Source organism: Podarcis melisellensis, assembly GCF_964234715.1.
Source record: "Podarcis melisellensis genome assembly, chromosome: 6".
NCBI classification, from domain to species: domain Eukaryota; kingdom Metazoa; phylum Chordata; class Lepidosauria; order Squamata; family Lacertidae; genus Podarcis; species Podarcis melisellensis.
This window is the reverse complement of record NC_138538.1, coordinates 42,482,820-42,502,431: the sequence shown is the minus strand read 5'-3', so window position 1 is coordinate 42,502,431 and position 19,612 is coordinate 42,482,820. Positions and strand designations below refer to the sequence as shown.

The 19,612-nt window shown below is 41.7% G+C and overlaps 2 protein-coding genes across 2 annotated transcripts in view; both read right to left on the bottom strand.

Annotated features, from left to right (window-relative positions):
- Nucleotides 1-19,612, bottom strand: part of LOC309372180 (putative chitinase 10) — a 43,342-nt gene that overhangs the window by 9,403 nt on the left and 14,327 nt on the right. The window lies entirely within an intron of this gene.
- Nucleotides 4,367-17,749, bottom strand: LOC309371693 (chitinase-3-like protein 1). The gene is made up of 10 exons (XM_081914581.1): nt 17,592-17,749; nt 17,131-17,163; nt 15,622-15,820; nt 14,447-14,503; nt 12,469-12,619; nt 11,634-11,746; nt 10,137-10,260; nt 8,376-8,558; nt 6,608-6,724; nt 4,367-4,926 (listed from the first exon to the last, which is right to left on the bottom strand). The coding sequence occupies exons 1-10, from the start codon at nt 17,614-17,616 to the stop codon at nt 4,768-4,770; spliced, it is 1,161 nt and encodes a 386-aa protein (XP_081770707.1). The 5' UTR covers nt 17,617-17,749; the 3' UTR covers nt 4,367-4,767.

Below are 19,612 nucleotides of genomic sequence, written 5' to 3'. Positions count from 1 at the left end.
GATGGAAACTTTTGCCAGCTCAGTGGTAAGTTGAGCCTGTCCTACTCACCAGTCAGAAGGAGTAGTTTGCCCATTTTGATACCTGTGTACTAGGTTGTTTCATCTTCTGTTTCCTTTTTATAAGAAACATTCAGTTCCCACCTCCTTCTGAACACATGTGACTTCAGATGCCCTCACCCCCCAAAATTAAATAGAAAGTTAATATGTAATCATTGGTAGACACAACTAAAGTAAATTACTATACTGACCGTCCTCTTCACCTTGGGATATTATCTTTCATCCCAAACTTCTGAAGTTTGGGATTAAGCAGGCATGCATTGAAAGAGGAAGGTTATTTTTGCATCCTAGATCCTAAATCAATGTTATACCCTTCCACTCAAAATTTACCAAAGATATTGGGTATTGGATAAGGAAGGCAAACATATGTATCGGTAAGATTTGCTTATGTAATTACAGTGTTGAAAATGGACCATTTAATTGCAGAGAAATGACATTGGAAACAAATCCACGAGCCCTTAGTGAGGCATGAGAGATAACAGCTATTTGGGAAGCAAATTAATTATTGGTTCAGGCCAGTTTCTAATCAACTGCCACCAAGAATTAAAGTGCTATGGCTGTGCATAGGCATGCATGTACAAATTCCATTCACCCCAAAAGCATATCATCCTCAGTAACACATATTTTCCCCAATTTTAATTAGAATATAAATTTAAAATAAGCATTTATACATTTTCTCCATACTCAAAATCAGCTCCAAGCCATAAGATTTCCAAGTGGAATATTTTGATTCAATAACACATTACAATCGGATAAAAAAAGATTCCAACTTTTAATATTATTTAACCTAATCCTATTTCTTCTTTCCTTCCAAATCTAACTAAGGGAATAAATTTCAACACATGCAGAGTAGTTTCAATTATCTTAGTCTATTTTTAAATCAAGGTTGTAATTCTATACTTCCTTACCTGGGAGTAAGTCCCATTTAACTAATATGGGTTCTTATATCTGAGCCGATGTGTCAAGGGTTGCACTGTTTAGAACCATTTGATGCTTTCCATTTATATGTTACTTCAGTTCTTGCCATTATTAAATTAGCAGCCAACACTCCTCATGGTGCAGTGCCTGCCGTGGAGAACCACTCTAGCAATTGTCACTCTGTGAGAGAAACAGGGTCTCCTAACAAGTCTCGGCACATTTAACAAACTATACAGTTATTTTGGCCCCTGAGACAGGGTATCTCAGGACTTCCTCTCCCTCTTCCTGGCAGTAGAAATACAAATAAACAATGCATTAGCTAACAGTCCACTGCCCTTTCGCAACACCCCAAATCAGCTGCCTGAGCTAGTGTGTTATTCTGCTTAATGGTAGGGCTTAGTGCTGCTGCATTCACATTGAAAGCGATGGGCTGTTTACTAGTGTTGCGTCTCATATTTTATTTGCTGGTCTCTAATTTGTAGCTAAGCTGATGCTGTGAAGGGTCATAGCTCAGAGGTGGAGCATCTGCTCTTCGTGCAGAAGGTCCCAAGTTCAATCCCAGTCAGGTTTGATCCTTGGCTGGAAGAGACTCCTATCTGAAATCCCGGAGGACCACTTCCAGTCAATACAGACAATATTGAGTCAAATGGGCCAATGGTGTGATTGAGTATAAGGCAACTTTCTATGTTCTATTGCAGCACTTGAATAATGTCTTGCATCCCCTGCCGTCAGAGGTTGCTTAAATAATGGGAGTTGTCAGAGAGAGGGCTAAAAAGGCTCCCTGAACATGCTGCTCACAGCCATCTGCTGCCATTGTGTCATTCTCCTTCCCCACCCCAACTCACCCTTCTTCCTGCCATTACTACACCCTTGTGCAAATTAATTGAAACAAACAATGAATGTAGTAGTTTGTTGTACAAAACTCACATATACATGTACAAAACTCATATATACGTACATTAGTAATGGATATGACCTCTGATATTTTTAAGCAGAATTTGAACATGGTTTGGCATGGAGTCTACTAGTTTTGAACAGTCACTGTTGATTTTCAGATCCCTGTACCACACTTGAATCAGCGCCTGAATTAGATTCTCCATAGTCAGACAGTCTGCAGCACAGAGGAGACTTTTGCATTTAGCCCACAAATTCTCAATGGGATTTACATCTGGGGAATTCCCTGGCCAATGAAGTACCTGTATTTGCTGCTCTGTCATGAATTTCTTCACCACTTTTGATGTGTGGCAGGGGGCTAAGTCCTGCTGCAATATCCCAGTACTGTCAGGGTTATCTTTTCCAGCTCTGGATTAACTCTTTCATAGAACCTCAATAAATTGTGGCGAGTGCATCATTCCTTCCATTGGCTGCAGGCTTCCGACACCATAATGATCAACTGACTTTTTGTGTTTGAGTACAGGATTAGGAGTAAGATAGAAAACATGCTTTGTTTCAATTAATTTGCACAAGGATGTATGTAGCCAATCAGATTTTTCTACACAATTACATCGCTGAAATTGAATGAAGTCAGTTCAAAGTGAGTGCAATGCTTCCTGAATTACATTGCTTTCACTCTGAATGTACGAATGCTTGTACCGCTTTGAACCCCATAAAATTGCTAACATGGACCAATTTTGCAGAGTATGGGAGAGTTAGTCAGAAGCTAAACTACATGATTGCTGACCACATGCCTTGCAAATTGGGTCTACATTTCTGATTCAGGGCAAACCTAGCACATTTAAAATGCCTCAAAGCTGTATGCCATTGCTCATCATGTGCTTGATTATCTTTGCTGGAAACAACATCTGTTGTAAACGTTGCTTCATAGGTGCTTCTTTCAGAATCTCACATTTTAAAAAAATGCTTTGAAGCTAACAACAGCAACAAAGGCCAAAGAAAGCTAAACAGCAGCAACAACAAAAATCCCTTACACCTGGACTGCTGAAATAGCTAAATAAAATAGATACTTTAGCAAGGGACAGTTGCCAAAAACACCCAGCTGCAAAAAAAATCTACCAGCCAGCTTTGAAAAATGCTTTCATTCTATACAATGCATATTGAAACAAGTCAATTAGCTTTTCTGATGGTCCTCAAACCAGGCTGGGGAACCTGTGATCCTCCAGATGTTGTTGACTTCCAGTTCACATCAGCCCCAGTCAGCATGTCCAGTGATTAGGGATGATGGGAGCTGCAATCCAGCAATATCCGCAAGACTACAGGCTTCCCATCTCTGCCTTGAAAGAAAGGGGCAAATGGAATTGACCAGGGCCTTTGAAGGAATCACACCTTAGAAAGCAAATGTAACATTAAGCATTTGTCCTTGGAATTCTCCTATAAAAACATTTACTGGGGGAAAATTAAGATAAGATATAATGTTGCTTAGGACCTTGGCAAGTTTTGGAAATTGCCCTAGTGCTGAAATAACCCCAACTTGTACAGAGGACATAAATATGATCTCAACTTAATAAGAATGGGATTGGACAAATTATAATGATAATTGCTTAAACCCTTAACAAACTTCTGGATACAGAACTGCACTTGACTGCAGTTGATTACTGAAGATAGCAACACATTCTCTCATCCAGATTACACACTTGGGAGAGAGGTTGCAGGCACATCTTAAAGCACATTTAAAGCAACCCTGTCCCCCAAAATCCTGGGAAATATAAACTACAATTCCCAGGATTCTTTGGGGTAAAATGTGCCTGAAATATATGGTGTTGTCCTCTTGGTATGGTGTTGTCCTTCTTGGTAACAAACATAGCACTGTGTGGCATGGTTGCAATGCTATGCACACTTACCTAAATTCAAATGTGGCACATTTGCAATAGATTAAGGCTTGCAGGAGTTTTGTGCAAATGATTTTGCTTGATTGTGTGGAAAGGACCTGAGAGACAATTTCAGCCTCCATGGGTGGCATTCAAATAGATTTTACTCAGAATAGATCCATTGAAATCAATAGATATGACTCAGGTTGCTTAATTTCAATGGATCTACTCTGAGTAAATACTAGTTGAATACCACCCTGTGTGTGCAAAATGCTTGTTTGTGAGTGTGTGTTTTTTTAAAAAAAATCAATTACATTTACACATTGAACATATTTTAAACCAGATTAATGGCACAACTTCGATAGCTCAATTGGTTAGAGTGCCATGCTGATAATGCCAAGGTTGCAGGTTCAATCCCCATAAGGAACAGCTGCATATTCCTGCATTGCAAGGGGTTGGACCAGATCCTCAGGGTCCCTTCCAACTCTATGATTTTATGAATCTGTATGCCACACCTCCTCACCCAACACATCTTTAGAAGACATACACGCACAAACACAATTTCCGAGATAACTATTTTGCAGGATAAGAAAATAAAGCTTTCCCTGAAAAAAGACAGGAGAGTGTTTTATTGAATGTATTATTTATATATTTGGAAACCAATGCAAGCACCACCATTACAACGGTGAGTTCATTTTTAAGGCAGCTAAGAACAGACTTAACCAGTAACGTCATAACCCTTCGTCCAGGAACTTGCCAATAGTGATGAAAGACTGCAGAAGCACAGAGTGGGATGTGGAGAAATGATGTCTTCACTTCACAGCAGTACAGCAAATTAGGAAGTAACATTAACCAAGAAATAATAGAAAACTTGCTATGGCCGTCTACATTATAGCACTTTAACATGCATCTAACAACCAAATAAACCTCCTGACATTTCCCACATAGAAAATGGATCATCTGCATTCATGTCTAGAAGAAACAGATAAGCTCCAGCATGCCTTCACGGTTCTCCTGATATTCAAGATTATCCTTTTGCAAAAACTGGAGCTTTTTTATCCAGTTCTTTCTTAATAGCACCAATTAGTGGGTATTTTCCCTGGTTGCAGAAGGAACCCGAAAAATCATCCTGCTCAAGTGTCCAAACCATAATACCTCCCAATTGATTATCCTTCATGTATTGAACCTAAAGAAGATTAAAAAACAAAGAAAGGGAAAAAAGAATTAAAAAACAAAAACAAATTCTATATCAAATGTAAAATTTTATGGAACTTTTTTGCATACCACACATGGATTTTGTTCACACATCATGGCACACCATACAACATGACTTACCATGCATGAACCAAACACGGCTGCTTTGTTCCTATCTTGCTAGCTTGGGTGAAAACAAATCACTCCCTTTCTTAACATTACATCCAAACCAGTCTGTAGTACTTTGTGTTCTCCATACACAAAGCAGAGAAGAAGAGAGCAACCCACAGCAAACCATTAATTATGGCTTATCATGGTGTACAACCTGGGCTGTGGAAGCGTCTTAGTCTACGCTGTGGTCCAGATGTGTAAAACAGGCTACTGCTGTCATTTCCTCAATATAGACACATCTGTCTGTCAAACAGCTGGAAGGCCACCATACTGCACATGCACACATTTGACAAACATATCTTCCAGGATGGTACCAGCCACCTCTATAGGTCTTCTGTTAGGGCTGGATTTCCACATGGCAGTCAAATGCACATGCATTCACACTCACAGCACAGTGCATTAACAGCATATTCATGCACATTGTGCAACAAATTCCCATATGATCCCAAAGTGCACACATGTATTCTGTGACAGCTCATACATGTAAAGCAGCAAAGTGATATTTTGCTGGGATTTTTTTTATGGGCCTCTGTATTCTCTGATGTTGGCAGCCTGATAAAAGAATAGAATTGTGAGCAGGCCTGCACATTGCTTAGCCGTATAGCAATCCAATCTACAATCTCATATCTAACAGCCATGCAGCTTTGTACAATGGCTTGCCACCTAGTTTGAGTATCATTGCCCAGTGAAATAGAAAATTAGATTGAAACCAAGCCAATTGTCAAATCTTTGTAAAAACCTGTCCAGGTAGCCCCCCCTTATGCAGGAGGTATGTTCCAGAGCCCCGTGTGCATAAATGAAATCTCGTAAAGTGGAGAGTACCCTCTAAATACCCTTTAAACACCCTCTCTGCTGCTCTCTCTTCACCCATACCAAAAATACTGTATCCAAAAATACCTACAACTAGAATTGAAACTCGGGGGCTGGCTGGAGGCTGGAAAAGTGGCTGCTGCTGCACTACCCCATATATCAGCTGCTAGGTGGGGAGGCTCAGCAGCGTAAACACATCCCTGTTGTGCCTCCAGTCTGTTTGGGGCTTCTTCCTCCCTCACTGATATTCTCTTTGGGCTCTGGAAAGGGTATCCTTACGAACCACAAGTGCTCTCCAGCTCTCTCCTGCCATTTCTGGGTTTGAATTGAATTAGTGAATTGTTACCAAATTGATTATACCTAAGTGGGGGATACCTGTACTGCCTGTCACAGCTTTTCTTTTATTCTGCTTCTTGCCACTTAATTTGCTAGTTCTTGCAGATATGGTCTGTGTAGGCAGCTGGGATCATCCAGCTCTTATCCTGATGTACATCTTTGATGGAAACAAGATTTGCCCTCTAAATAAAATTGAGTGGTGGCATCTTTCTGTATGACATTCAGGTGCTCAGCCACTATGGCCTATTTTAAGAATAAGAGGACCTATCCTCACACAATTTCATAACTTTCCTTACCAATACCTGTAGAACATGCAACTTAACGGACAAAGGGAATAGACATTTGCCAGTACTTACCTTGATCTGAACGCTTGTCACATCTTCATATCCAACCCACTGGTTCCCTTTATAGGAGTAGGGGACTTTTTGTTCCTGAATCCATTCCTTCTTGGCACCGGAATTAAAGCCACAGATCTGACAAGAATAAATCGAAAGTCATAAATATGAATGTCGATGTCAGCAGATTGTCTATTACTGCAGGACAGGACTGGCCACCATTTTGTCCTGACATCAACCTTTTGCCTGCCAATGATGGAGATGTTTTTCACCGACAATGGAAAGTGCTGGTGACATATTGCTTGGGGAGTCTGATCTCATAGAAGTGGGTCTCTCCTCTAATAGGCCACTAGACCCTTCCCTTGTGTCCAGATCTCCACCTGCCAACCTGCTAGGACCTTCCCCCTGGTTAGTTCTCCAAGGTCCTCCCATTTATCCTCTGACTATTCTCTCCACAACGTTTCCACAGCACTCATGACGCTATAACAATATATATATGAGCTATAAAAAGTAGGTTAAAGTTTTACCACAACACATGTTTTTGAAGAGAAAATCTGATATAGATTTAAAGCTCTCCCCCATACCATTGCTTTGAGGTCCATAAAGGGATCCCACAGGTAGTGGTACAGTTTGGACACATCACTCCCCCACTTTCCCAATTCTTGCCAGTTAAATTTGATTTTAGGGCAAATGCTTCATTTCAGATTGAGGACTTTAGCTTTCCCATTGCTTTGGGACTGGAAGTGCATACCCTCCAACAGTGCTTTTTTGTGGAGGTACGCATACCCCTAAACATTTTGTGAATCTAAGTTTGGCCTCATTGAGGGGCAGTATTTCAATATGAGTAGGGAAATGAGAATACCCCTAAACATTTTTTTAAAGAAAAAAACCACTGCCCTCCAACATTCCTCATGAAAATAAGAACATTGCTCACCCCCCCCCCAGCAATTGACTCTCCTTGACCCCTCTCTTTGGTCCTGCCCCCACAGAGCATTTCTTATCAGAAGAATGGTGAGTGCCACCACCACAATACCTACGGGACACAGCATACCGACGGGATACACGCTGAGAAAACCCCTTATTCCTTTTTTATTTTGTTTTGGTAGATTTAAAAAGAAAAACACACACCAATAAATAAATTTTAGAGGGGCAAGATTAAACGTGGGCGCACAAAGCTTAAATAAATCTAGACTCTTTGCTCTCTGCTCCGCTTCCCCCTTTTCCCTGCCCAGTGCTGTGCCTTCTCCTCAGAGCCAGCACATCATGTGGGCCTGGGCCTCAGCAGCAGCAGCTTTTCCTCCTCACCTGCTATCCAGCAGCTGCTGTGAGCTGCCCAAGGGAGGAGGTAGGCAGTGGCGGCCATGGAGAGGCCATGGAGAGGCAACGGGATGCTCCCTCGTTGCCACTGCTGCTCAGGACAAGTGCTAGCTCCTCCTCGAGCTCAGCAGTGGCAGCACTGGTGAGGAAAATAGGGACATTCTGGGATCAAATCAGAAGCTAGGATGACATAGTGGTGTGTGCATTCTCTCTCTCTCTCTCTCTCTCTCTCTCTCTCTCTCTCTCTCTCTCTCTCCACCCCCCCCATGTGATGTCTGGGTTGTCTATGAAGCCATACATATCTAATTATGTACCATTTCTAAGACAGAGCATGAGATAACTTTGTGTTAAATTTCTCCTGCCTTCTTCCCTTCCTAATTCTTATTTGAATCCATCTCCTTGAGATTGATAAGACAGAAGGGAATTGGAGTTTCTATAGGCTAAATGGGAACTTAAATGAAATCCTCCCTACCTCATAATAGGCCAGTACCCCCGCTTCTTTTGTGAAAGGACCTAGTGTCCCAGCACCAGATACTGGGGCTTCAACTCCAGTCAGCTTGGTAGAAAGGGTATAAGACCGGCCATAAGTGGGGATTCCCATGATGATCTTCTCAGCTGGGGCACCTATGCTGCGTAGATACTTCACAGCGTAGTCCTGAAGAAGGAAGAGTAGACTAGTTACTGCATACATTAGGTAGGACACTGAATGTTATTTCTAAACTTCTTTATTTATTATTTCAATTTCTATCCCAGCCTTCATTCATGGTCCCAACATGGTTAACAACATAACACACCATTAAAACAATTAACAACTCAGATAAAATATACAAAATGACAATACGTCCTGCTCATACCCAGACCCATGATGAGGACAATTAACTTGAATGTTATTTATTTATCAGCAAAGCACTCAGTTATGCCAGCTCCTAGGTTGCAAGGGATATACACACCACTCCCCGCTAACTAGCTCTCTAGGCAATCTATCTCTGTAGACCTGTGTTCCATCTTGGACATTTGAGCAACAACATAGCCATGCCTCTTTCTGATTTCTTAAATGCCCTTGTCTGACATGGCCAACACAAGCACCCAATAGCTCCTCCTCAGTGACAGCTCCAGCTTCTTCTGTCACTTCAAGTCCCTCCTTGTGTATGGAGACAGTGGTGGGGAAGGATGGAGGTGATTCCAAAGACACCACTCTCTCTGGACCCACCACAGGCTCTTCAGCTTCCAATACCTTCTCCAGCTCCCCACACATCACCGACCCCTTCCCCTAGATCTTCCTCCTCCCCGCTTGCCTCCTCTGCCCACAAATTCTCTCAGCCCTCATACTCCTGCACATCCCTGACCCAAAACGTAATGCAGCACCATGATCAGTTTCTATGTGACCCAGTAAAGTATTCCCAGCAAATGCTTGGCTGAAGAAGTGTGTTTTTAGCTGCTGCTGAAAAGGAAGCATTGATGGCACCAACCACACTTGGAGGGAGAACCAAAGTGTTATCACAGAACAGGCCCTATCTTAAACTTCACCAATTGACAGGGTAAGCAGGACCTGACTGAACCACTCAAGATTCTAGCAGCTGTGTTTCCTCTTAGCTGGAGCTTCCAAACTATCTTCAAGGGTAGCCCCATGAAGACCATATTACAGTAATCTACCAAGAGGTTACCAGAGCATAGATCACTGTGTCAGGGCTCTTATGATCCAGAAATGGCCATAGCTTACCAGACATAGCTGGAAAAGGACACTTTGAGCCACTGATGTCATTTAGACCTCCAAAGACAATGCTGGATCAAGGAGTACTCCTTAAGCTATGAAATGTTTCCTTCAAGTGAGGTTCTCCCCATGCTGAACAGGTCACCTTTCTACTTCCTAGACCTGCCTGTTCAGCACATGTTGCAGATCTGTTGCTCAATGCTATTATCTATGGGTTGCATGTGCCTTGGAAAAATGCAGGATCCTGAATACTAAGCTGTTTTAATACCAGACTGTTTTATTTGGGAAATCTGTCCCCTATCCATCTGCTTGAGTTAATCTATCTTGTGCCAGTCATGAAATCAATGGATGGAGGGGGCAAAGTAAACAGAGCTTTACCTCTGATATTTGATTCAGAACCTTGTCCACCAGGCTAGCTTTACTATTGCTACAGTAAAGAAAACATGTGGCATTTTTTTTAAAAAAAAGCTTATGGAAAAGCCCTTTGAAATATTTAACAAAGTCCTTGGACTGACAACTTACAACATTGTAGTACGATGCAGATCCACTGTCAGCTGTGCTCTTCTGAAGGGGGCTTAAATGGCCTGTGAAACTTTCCCAGGCACCGTGAAAATCAAAGGTCATGAAGTTAATGAAATCAACATATCTAGAGAAATAAGAACAAATGGTTACTCGAGACCCTTGGGGAATAACTACAGTTATCTTCAGTTTCTGTTAGGTTTAATAAATGTCATCCACACTAGCCTTCCACAATGGAAATCTATTTGTAGTTACTTACCATTTTGGAGCAAAACTGTGAGCTGACATTTTTTGGTCTCACCTCTACCTTACAACTGAAAAAGGCACTTTATGTTGAGGATATTAAATTTTTGTTATTTAATGTAGGGGGCAGGGGACGCTGGGTGCGTTGCACTGCGCTTCTTGGCAACTCTCCAAAGCTGTTGCCATAAGCAGCGGACACTTGTTTTTTAAGATAAAATTCAGGCTTAATTAGCAGGCATGCTCTGAACTAGGAAAGATAAAGTACTCTGCTAACTGATTCAGCCACTGGGTGCCAAGGATTCGACCTGGAGAAGGACTTTTGTTGCAACTATCGGTATGTTGGGGAGGTGAGCCTCCATTACTTCCTTTTGATATATTTTGCATTTGCTGGTTTTCTTGGCAAATCTCCCCCGAAGTACGGTTTGAAATAAGCAAGCAGGACTGAAAGAGTATCTTGCTATCATTATTGTTATGGTTTAACCACAAAATTGACTGTGTGAAATTTGGACTATGATTTTGGCAAAGACCTTTAATTGAATGAAAAAAAGAATTTACGATGGGATCTGCGGTGTTTTTTACGGAAACATCAAGTCATTAGCAGCTGAAAAAAGATTACAGGAGGGAATTTTAGATATCTGCCCGGCGCTAATGGCGAAGAGGCAGCATCTCCTCCGGTCTTGGCTGTGACACAGTAAGAAATGCAGAAAGTGAAAGTGGATGAGAATGTTGGATTACAGGACAATATTTCACACATAATTACAAAGGACTAATCCGCTTGTCTAAACAAACTCAGAGGATGTTAAAAATAAAAAAAGGATCAACATTTGGAAATGTTTATTGGGATTATCTGACTAATTAAGGAATGCAGTAACAACATTAGATCATCACTCCCTGAACTTCAGAGCATGGGAAGTCACCCAAAGATTTATAATTTGGCATGATTATTTGGCTGTTTTGTTGTATTATAATTTGAAATGTTTTATGTGGTTTTTGCTGGATTGTTAAATGGGAAAACTTAATAAATATTATTTATGAAAGTAAATTACTGTTATTTATTAAATTTGTATACCACCCTTCTCAGGGTACACAAAGAAAGTTGTGCAAATAAGCCCTAAATCATCATTATAGCATCTGTTTGCTTGCTTGAACCATTTAAACTGGAACTAAAGAAATGTACTGCTTGCTCACTGTAATTGCCCCACCCAGTTTGCTGTTCATTCTGTTTAATGTAGATTCTTTTTTTAAAAAAGTACTTACTCTGAGATTGTCTGAATATCATAACCTTTGTCAATGGCTTCCCTTCCAGCGGGTATTGCAACACTCAGTAAGAGTCTTTTCTGACCCCGCCTCCGAAATGCTACAGACAGATCCTAATGGGTGATGCAGAGGATTAATGCAGCTACTACTACTATGAATCTTACCCCTCCTTCACCATAACATCCCAGGGCAATTTTGTTATTGTAACTTGCCCTGGGATGTTATGGTGAATGAGGGGTAAGAAATAGAGCAGTACAACTTAAAACAGAATAACCAACCATTCACACCCCCACCCCAATCAGGTTAATTCCTAGTTTTCAAGTAGGTCACAAAAATAATTTTTGCCTGTCAAAAGCAAAGAGGTGCCTTTTCAGCTGAATAATGATGCTGTTAGATTGACTTGTGTAGGGAGGGAGTTTTACAATTGGGGGCTACCACAGAGAAGTCTCTCTCCTGGTCTGCCACTCCTCAGACATCTGAGGAGTTATCCACAGTTATCTTCTATCCCACATTTTCAAGGCACCAATCCACATTTTCCCATTCTGTATCCAAGTGCTTTCCCCCCTTTGCCCCACATCTTTCCCCAGAAAAACCTGATCTTTACATCTGAATTGAAGCAAATGGCTTTTCATTTTTTCTGTAGATTGCTGTTTGTGCCAATTCAGTGGTAAAAGAGCGGGGTTTTGCAGAGAAAGTGGTGGAGCAAAAACAAAACAAAGACATAGTCAAAACAGAAATCATAAGTTATTATTTGTGATTCCTTCCCATCACTGTCTTTTGAATCAATTTCTTTGTTAAATGTATTTGCATAATGATGATTTGTATTTTGCTTTACCTTAACCAGGTTAGTCAAACGGCTTTTATCAGACAGCTCTGCTAAGGGCCAAGCAAGATCAAAGCCATCAAAGTTATTTGTCCGAAGCAACTGCAACACAGACATCACAAATTCTGAGCGTGTGGCAGGAGATGCAGTTATTCTTCTAAAGCTATTACAGACAGGAGACAAAAACATAGAGGGATTCTTGATTACTTTGTATTTTTCATAGAAATAAAATGAAGCCATTATTATTATTTTTTACAGTATTTTTACAGTAGATGATTGAAGTATTCCACAATAACTGGAAAAAAGTTTCCATGGGCAGAGAAGTATTCACACTGAAAGTATCACTCCCTCCAATAGAAAACTCAGTACACCATGCCAACAGAAATGGACCACTGGAAAACAAAAGGGAGCCAACAGAAGGGTTGGAAAAACTTGTTGATGACCAGGGCCATCTTTACCCAGTGGTGCAAGGGGTGCGGGGCACCTGGGCGCTGAATTCTGGGGTGTGTGTGTGCCAAATGTATACCTACTGTATACCTCTCGATCGGCGGCAGTGAAAAGCAATGGAGCTGTCAGGTGGCTGTTGCCGTTCGAGAGTAACCAGGCAGGACTCCGACCTGTGTTTTACAGGCTTTATTTTGGTGCACACTATTTACAGTGAAGAGCCCCAAAGCTCATGTCTGGCTCAATCGCTAGCAGAATCCAGGAGTGGTCTTTTTATGGACCTCCCCCAACATAAGAGTTTCGTTACCCCCAACCGTCTCCGCCCCTCTCTGCACCTCAGACTACTGTGCAGGATGGACGGTGGCATGGGCATGTTTTCCTCCTGTCCAGCTTGCCCAGGTGTGGTGTTAAGGCTCCTACCAGCATCCTCTGGTCCTTGCACCTCTTCCCCACTGGAGGTGGGGCTTTCCTCCTCCCAGGAAGAGGAACTGCTTCACAAGATTTTCGGAGGCTCCCTGTAACACAACTGCCCTTCTATTTCTTGCCTCTGAGCCAATGGCAGTTCCCTGACAGGAGCGAAAGTCCCCCCCCCCATTGCTCTGCTACTCCATAGCATCAAATATCACCAGCGAGTCAGGAAACAAAAGCAATTTATTCCGCTGAATCATTGTTGCAGGTGAGCGATTTCCCCCCTTAAAAAAGGTCAGCAACTTTGGCTTCCCCCCCAAAAAAGCTCAATAAAATTAATTTGGGGGTGCTGGGAGGATCTTTGCACCTCGGCAGTGCATATGCTAAAGACAGCCCTGGTGATGACTATAGAAAAACAAGAAAGCAAATTGGAAAGGTGAATTGGCCTGTGTTGGTCCTTTTACAGCTCACAGTATATATTGGAGGGCTTGACTGGCTGGAGCACTGGAAAGCAGCACTCTTGTTAAAGGAAGAAGATACACATTTTGTTTGTTCCTGAGATGAATTGTAATCTAAAATCCAAGAGAAGAATGGTTCACTGTGCAACTTTATACACCAGGGTTTGCCCATGCTCACCCTCCCACTGGAGGTGTCAAGAAGCATTAGGCTGTCTCGCAGTTAGACAGGGAGAAATGTGGAAATAGCCAGGCTCTGACCATCACCACACATGTTCAGAGAGAGAGATTACAGCAAGGTGTCAACCCCACATCTGGGAAGTATACTTGCTATACTGAAAGGACAGGCCACTTTGGAAAAGAAACCTTTGGCTTTTTTTCACTTATGATTTTTACTGGCATAAGCAAAAATTAAGTTCAGTGGTACCTCAGAAGTTGAACGGAATCCATTCTGAAAGTCTTCCAAAATGTTTGGAAACCAAGGCATGGCTTCCAATTGGCTGCAGGAAGCTCCTGCAGCCAATCGGAAGCCGCAGAAGTCGTGTCCAATGTTTGGGTTCCAAAGAACGTTTGCAAACCAGAGCACTCACTTCTGGGTTTGCGGCATTCGGGATCCAAAACGTTCAACTCGCAAGGCATTTGGGATCCAAGGTACGACTGTAAACAGATAGCTCTAGACTTACGGTTCAGGTCCCATGAGAGCTCCACCAACAGAGAGAAGGGTCTTCAAGTTGCGATTTCTAAAGAAGAAAAGAGTGAATAAAATAAAGAGTATTAGGATATTTTTAAAAAATGATTTCAGCAAAGCAGAAGTCAACTTTGGGTTTTTTATAGCACAGAACATCATCCAGACTGTTACATGTGCACAGTTAATTAATTTTCTCTGGATTGTGCAGAAGGGGAGGGGAGACTGGCAGTAGGCCAAGAATTCTGAGTAATAGACTGTATGGAATAATCAGAGCATTTGATACACTTGGAAGTAGCATATTTTTCACCATCCCACATTTAGTGCTACCAAAGCGGTGATGAGTACCTTAAATAATTGTTTCAGCTGATGAACAGCTGGAGAGGTTAGAGTAAAGTTGTGTCCCTTGATACACTCCTCTTCTGCTCAGAAACAACCTGCCAGAGACTGCTTCAAGGCTTTTACTTTAAAAAAGTTTGAGAAAGAATAATACAACTCAACACAATGTGATATTTGAACCCCAAATACCCATCAACCTGCGAAGTTAGTTAAGTAAATGAGGCCTCTCCTTTCACAGTGGTTTAATTATCAGCATTATTGATTCCATTGCTGGTGGAAAGTGCAATGACTTGCACTGAGGAAACAGTCAAGGCACTTGGTGTCTTGCAAGAGATAGAGTCTGGGGGTCCACACTGCATGCTACATAACATTTGGGTTTTACCCTTCTGAAAACAGTAAACATTAGCTACTGCTGGGGAGGCAACTAGGATTGGAATCATGGTGGATATGATATAACCTCCCTGTCATGGTTATACCAAGAACTGTCCCAAAGCATTCAATTTTGAAGATGAAAGTTTCCATTGGCTCCAATGAGGGCTTCATTTTAGATACAAAATCAGGGGCTAATTATCACTGGGACCATGGTGGAGAGGAAGGGTTAAACAAGCCATGTCCAAACACACACCATGTTTCTGATCACCATTCCTGGTGACTATTTATTATTGTAAAACACACATGTGAGGTTAAGTTACATCTTCATATGTAGTTTGACCCAAGGCCCACTCACTCCCTGCAAGAAAATTCCCAGCTAGGCTCAGCGTGGGCTATGTCAACAATAGAGGATGCTGTGGAGGTAGGGTCCCCTTTGTGTTTCATGTTTTGTATGTTACCCACCTTTTAAGCTGATTGAGAGTCCCATACGTAGTGGCATCATTCCATTCACCGGGCTCGAGCTGGTTGCCACTTATTTTGGCGAAAGCATAAATGATGTGGGTGCAGAGATTTGGATCAATCTGATCAGCGACAAAACGCCCTGAAGTTTCCCGGTACTGGGACCAGCTGGTGAAATAGCAAACCAGCTTAGAGGCAGAAACTGTTAAGAAAATTAGGAGAGGTAATTTTTTTAAAAAGAGTTAGTTCCCTTCCAGATAGAGATGTAAGAAAGCATCGCTTTCTGCTGCCACCTGTGTCCATTGCATGCAGTGCTCCTTCCATCCCTCTGATCTTGGGCTTCTTCTGACAAAACTTACATTATTTGTCTTGCTGTCCACTGTGGTGGAATTTCACATCATTAATTACATTGTCATTGTTTTGATCCATACCATTCAACTCAATGCAAAGGCAGTGCAATACAAACTGGGGTGGGGAGTAATCAATTATGTATGTATTGTTTGCAGACTGAAGACAACAGTGAATACTGATTCTTTTCACTAGATCAATTCTGCTCTGGGCATGGGATGAATAAGCAAACACCAGCAATTTCCACTGGCATTTCTACCAGAATTCTCCAACAGCCACACTTCAAAATGACCTTTTCATTCACCCTGACAGTGGTGGACATTAGGTTCTCAAATGTCAGCAGCACCCTGCGTGACGCTAAAATTCAGTGCTCCCCGCCTCTCACTCTCCATTCTACAGCATTGTTGTGGCACCTCCTGCAGTGCCACTGCCCTGGTCACACCACCCAAAATCCGCCTCTGATCCTGATTCGTTTGCATAAAGTTTGTGGGGAGGTTAGAGGATGTCAGCTCTCCCCTGAGCATACATACTGATTTGTTTGCAGGGATATTATATGATGTTCCATCAAGCAATTGTTCTCTTACAATCTTCGGGGAATTTCCCTTTCATGGAGAGTCCAACTTTAATTGTGAAACTTGCATTTGTCTGTATGCGCTTGAATTCCACCCATAATTAATGACAGCCTGGACACACCCTTAGTCAAATAATATGTAGGAACCTGCCACAAAAGGGCAAAATGCAGGACCTCCAATTGCTTGGGCAGTTGGTACATATGTAGACTCACTTCACACAGCCTGCATCTATATCAGGAGTAGGGCTTACAGATGTGCTCCTTCCTTCCTAACATCTCCCTGCCCCACTCTGGGTTGAAGGCAAGGACAGGAATTCTATCTCCATTTAGTAATTTTGCGCATAGCCCAAATAAAACATTGATTCCAACCCTTCCCGGGGAGGGGGAAAGTGTTGGGGCACTTTCAGACATCCTGGGATACCTGTTCAGTGGCCAAAGCCCCATCATGGAGAGCTTCCCTCATTACCAACCCTTGTAGAATGATTGAAATGAGGGAATGTGAGCATATTAGAACCCTAGTAGAGACTGACACAAGGAATTTCCAACCCCAGAGTGATTTCCGAAAGCCAAGAAAAGAGGAAAAAATAACTTACCAGACTGCAGAAAGATCAGCGCAGTGATGCTTACTGCAAAAAGTCAAGAGAAAATCATGTTATGACAAGACCAGACCTGCTATAAATACCATATTATCACTACCTTTTTCAAATTCTTGAATGTTCAAAGTCATGCACTTTGATTAATAAAACTACTCAAGTCAATGAGCATGATTACTCTAGGCAGAGAGGGATTTCAAACTTGCTTAGATGGTTAGCTACATGGGATTTCCCACACTGTATGGGCTTTTCTGTATTGCCCATGAAATTTTAAAAGGTACATAACCATAAACGTGCAAAATAGTATTCAGTTACCCTCTCCATAACTTGTACCCAATTAGCAACATCAACAACAAGAAATCAGTCACTGTTGTCCTGCAAAAGCAAATCCTTGGAACTCCAGCTGGAGAAAGCCCAGGATAGTCTCCAATCCTAACCTTCAATCACATTGCCAAACTTACCAGCCCACATGGAAGCCTGACCCATCCTGGCTGCTGTACCACAATGACAATGCTGCTTTCTTTACAATTGTGCTTCCACACCGCTGATCCCAACCTTTTACAAATAAAATTAGAAGAGGAAGTGAAAGCATGTAACAAGTGTGTGGCTTTCACACACTTGAGTGAAAATGTCCTCATTTCTGTTCCTGGAATGATTGTGCAATTGTCTAGCCAGGAAGTGTTGCAATCAGGACTGTGGAATTTTTATTTTTCACAGCATGCTGGTTGAAGCTGACATAATGGGAAAACCAAACCAAACAAGTTTAATATCCTTTCCTATGTGTTCCAGATTGCTTGATTAGCACATTTTAAATATTGATACGGGACCAGGTTTATCCAAAATACTTCAGCCCTGTTCACTTGTTACAGTTCACATGTTCAGTCAATGCATGGGTGGAAAGTGGACTGTGCCAGCTAGTCCCACTGCTACCACTCGCTTGACTAACTGTGCCAAACCTGGCCTTTGCCTCTGCCCACTAGCACCCAGCATAGGAGGAGTCCCACTTCTATTTGCCTGGCTGTCTTGTCCTCTGGTGGTTTCCTTGATGGGGCATCACCAGCTTTTGTCCCCTGCTAGGGGACCATCCAGCTAACTCTCCTGAGCTGGCTTGGCTTGTTAGTATAACTAAATCCAGGCGATTCTCTGTTTGGCAATGTTTAATCAAACCATTATTCAATCAAACTTTTACTAAATCCAGGCACAAACCTATAACATCATGGAGTTCAAGAAGGACAAAGCTGGGGGGGGGGAGTGCAGTGGCAGGGGTGTCTCTAGGTGTAAGAAGAACCCACACTTGCATGGATTGAACATTTGAGCACTAATAAGTGAACTGGGGCTATAGATACACATTGATTTATAGAGCATTCAGATATCGGTTTCCGGTGCTGATCAGCTTAACACACCAAAAGCACTGATCAGGTACACTTGGATCTCATCACAAAAAAAGAGCACACCAAATAGTTTTGAAGACTATCCTCCATTTTTGTTTGCTGTGATGTGTGAGCTAGGCATGTACTGTATATATGAACAACCTGTGCTGTTGTCATTCCTGGTATTCATAGCAGAACTGTACAGTAGTCTGGCAATATGGTACAACAATTACTTCCTAAAATGTATTTGCAGGTGCATGATGGGATCAAAGTATTAATTAGGGGCCCTTTTATGACAGGATAAATAAGTTATTTGTTATAGGAATGATATTATATTGTTTTGATTGAATTGTTTTGATTGATTGAATTTGATTGAATTGTTTTGATTGAATATTGTTTTGATTGAATTGTTTTGATTGACCTTAATAGCAGGCCATATGATTGATTAATAGATAGATGATAGAGTATTGCCAGATATATCTTTGGAGAACCCAGCAATCTAATAAGCTCATGGGAAATGGAGCCCAATAACAGCTGGAAGGGTTTAAAAACCTTCCTTCTCATAGATCTAATCTAGCCACCAAGAGATGTAAGGGAAGAGAATCAAATGTTGTGAAAGGAAGGAAAATTGTGTACTGAACTGTGTTTTCTTTCATTTTACTCTTTTCCCTTTAAGTGACTTGCAAGTACTGTAGAGATTTTCAGAGAGAAGCTGCTCTACTGGGTAATTAATCACTTTCCTACTTCTGCAAATTCAAGTACCAGAGTGATGAACAGTTGGTATGAGAGTCTACATTTCATTGTTTTTTGACGCAGAATCTAGCCTAGTGTGAAAGCTCTTTGCAGAAGCGAAAGTGATATAGCAAATGTTGTTCCTAATTCATACACAGCTTTCTAAGACTCTGTAACTAATTCAGCGAATATTAGCAGCAATTGAGGAATTATTTTTTTTAGGTCAGAACATTTAAGATGAACTCAGCTTAAAAAGTGAGTCAGTATTGGTCCTATATACATATTTAGGGATCATTTTGAATGAAACTGATTTGACCTATGATGTAGTTGCAGATGAAGTAATTGTAGTTTCAACATCAGACAAGGGGAATACAGGGCCT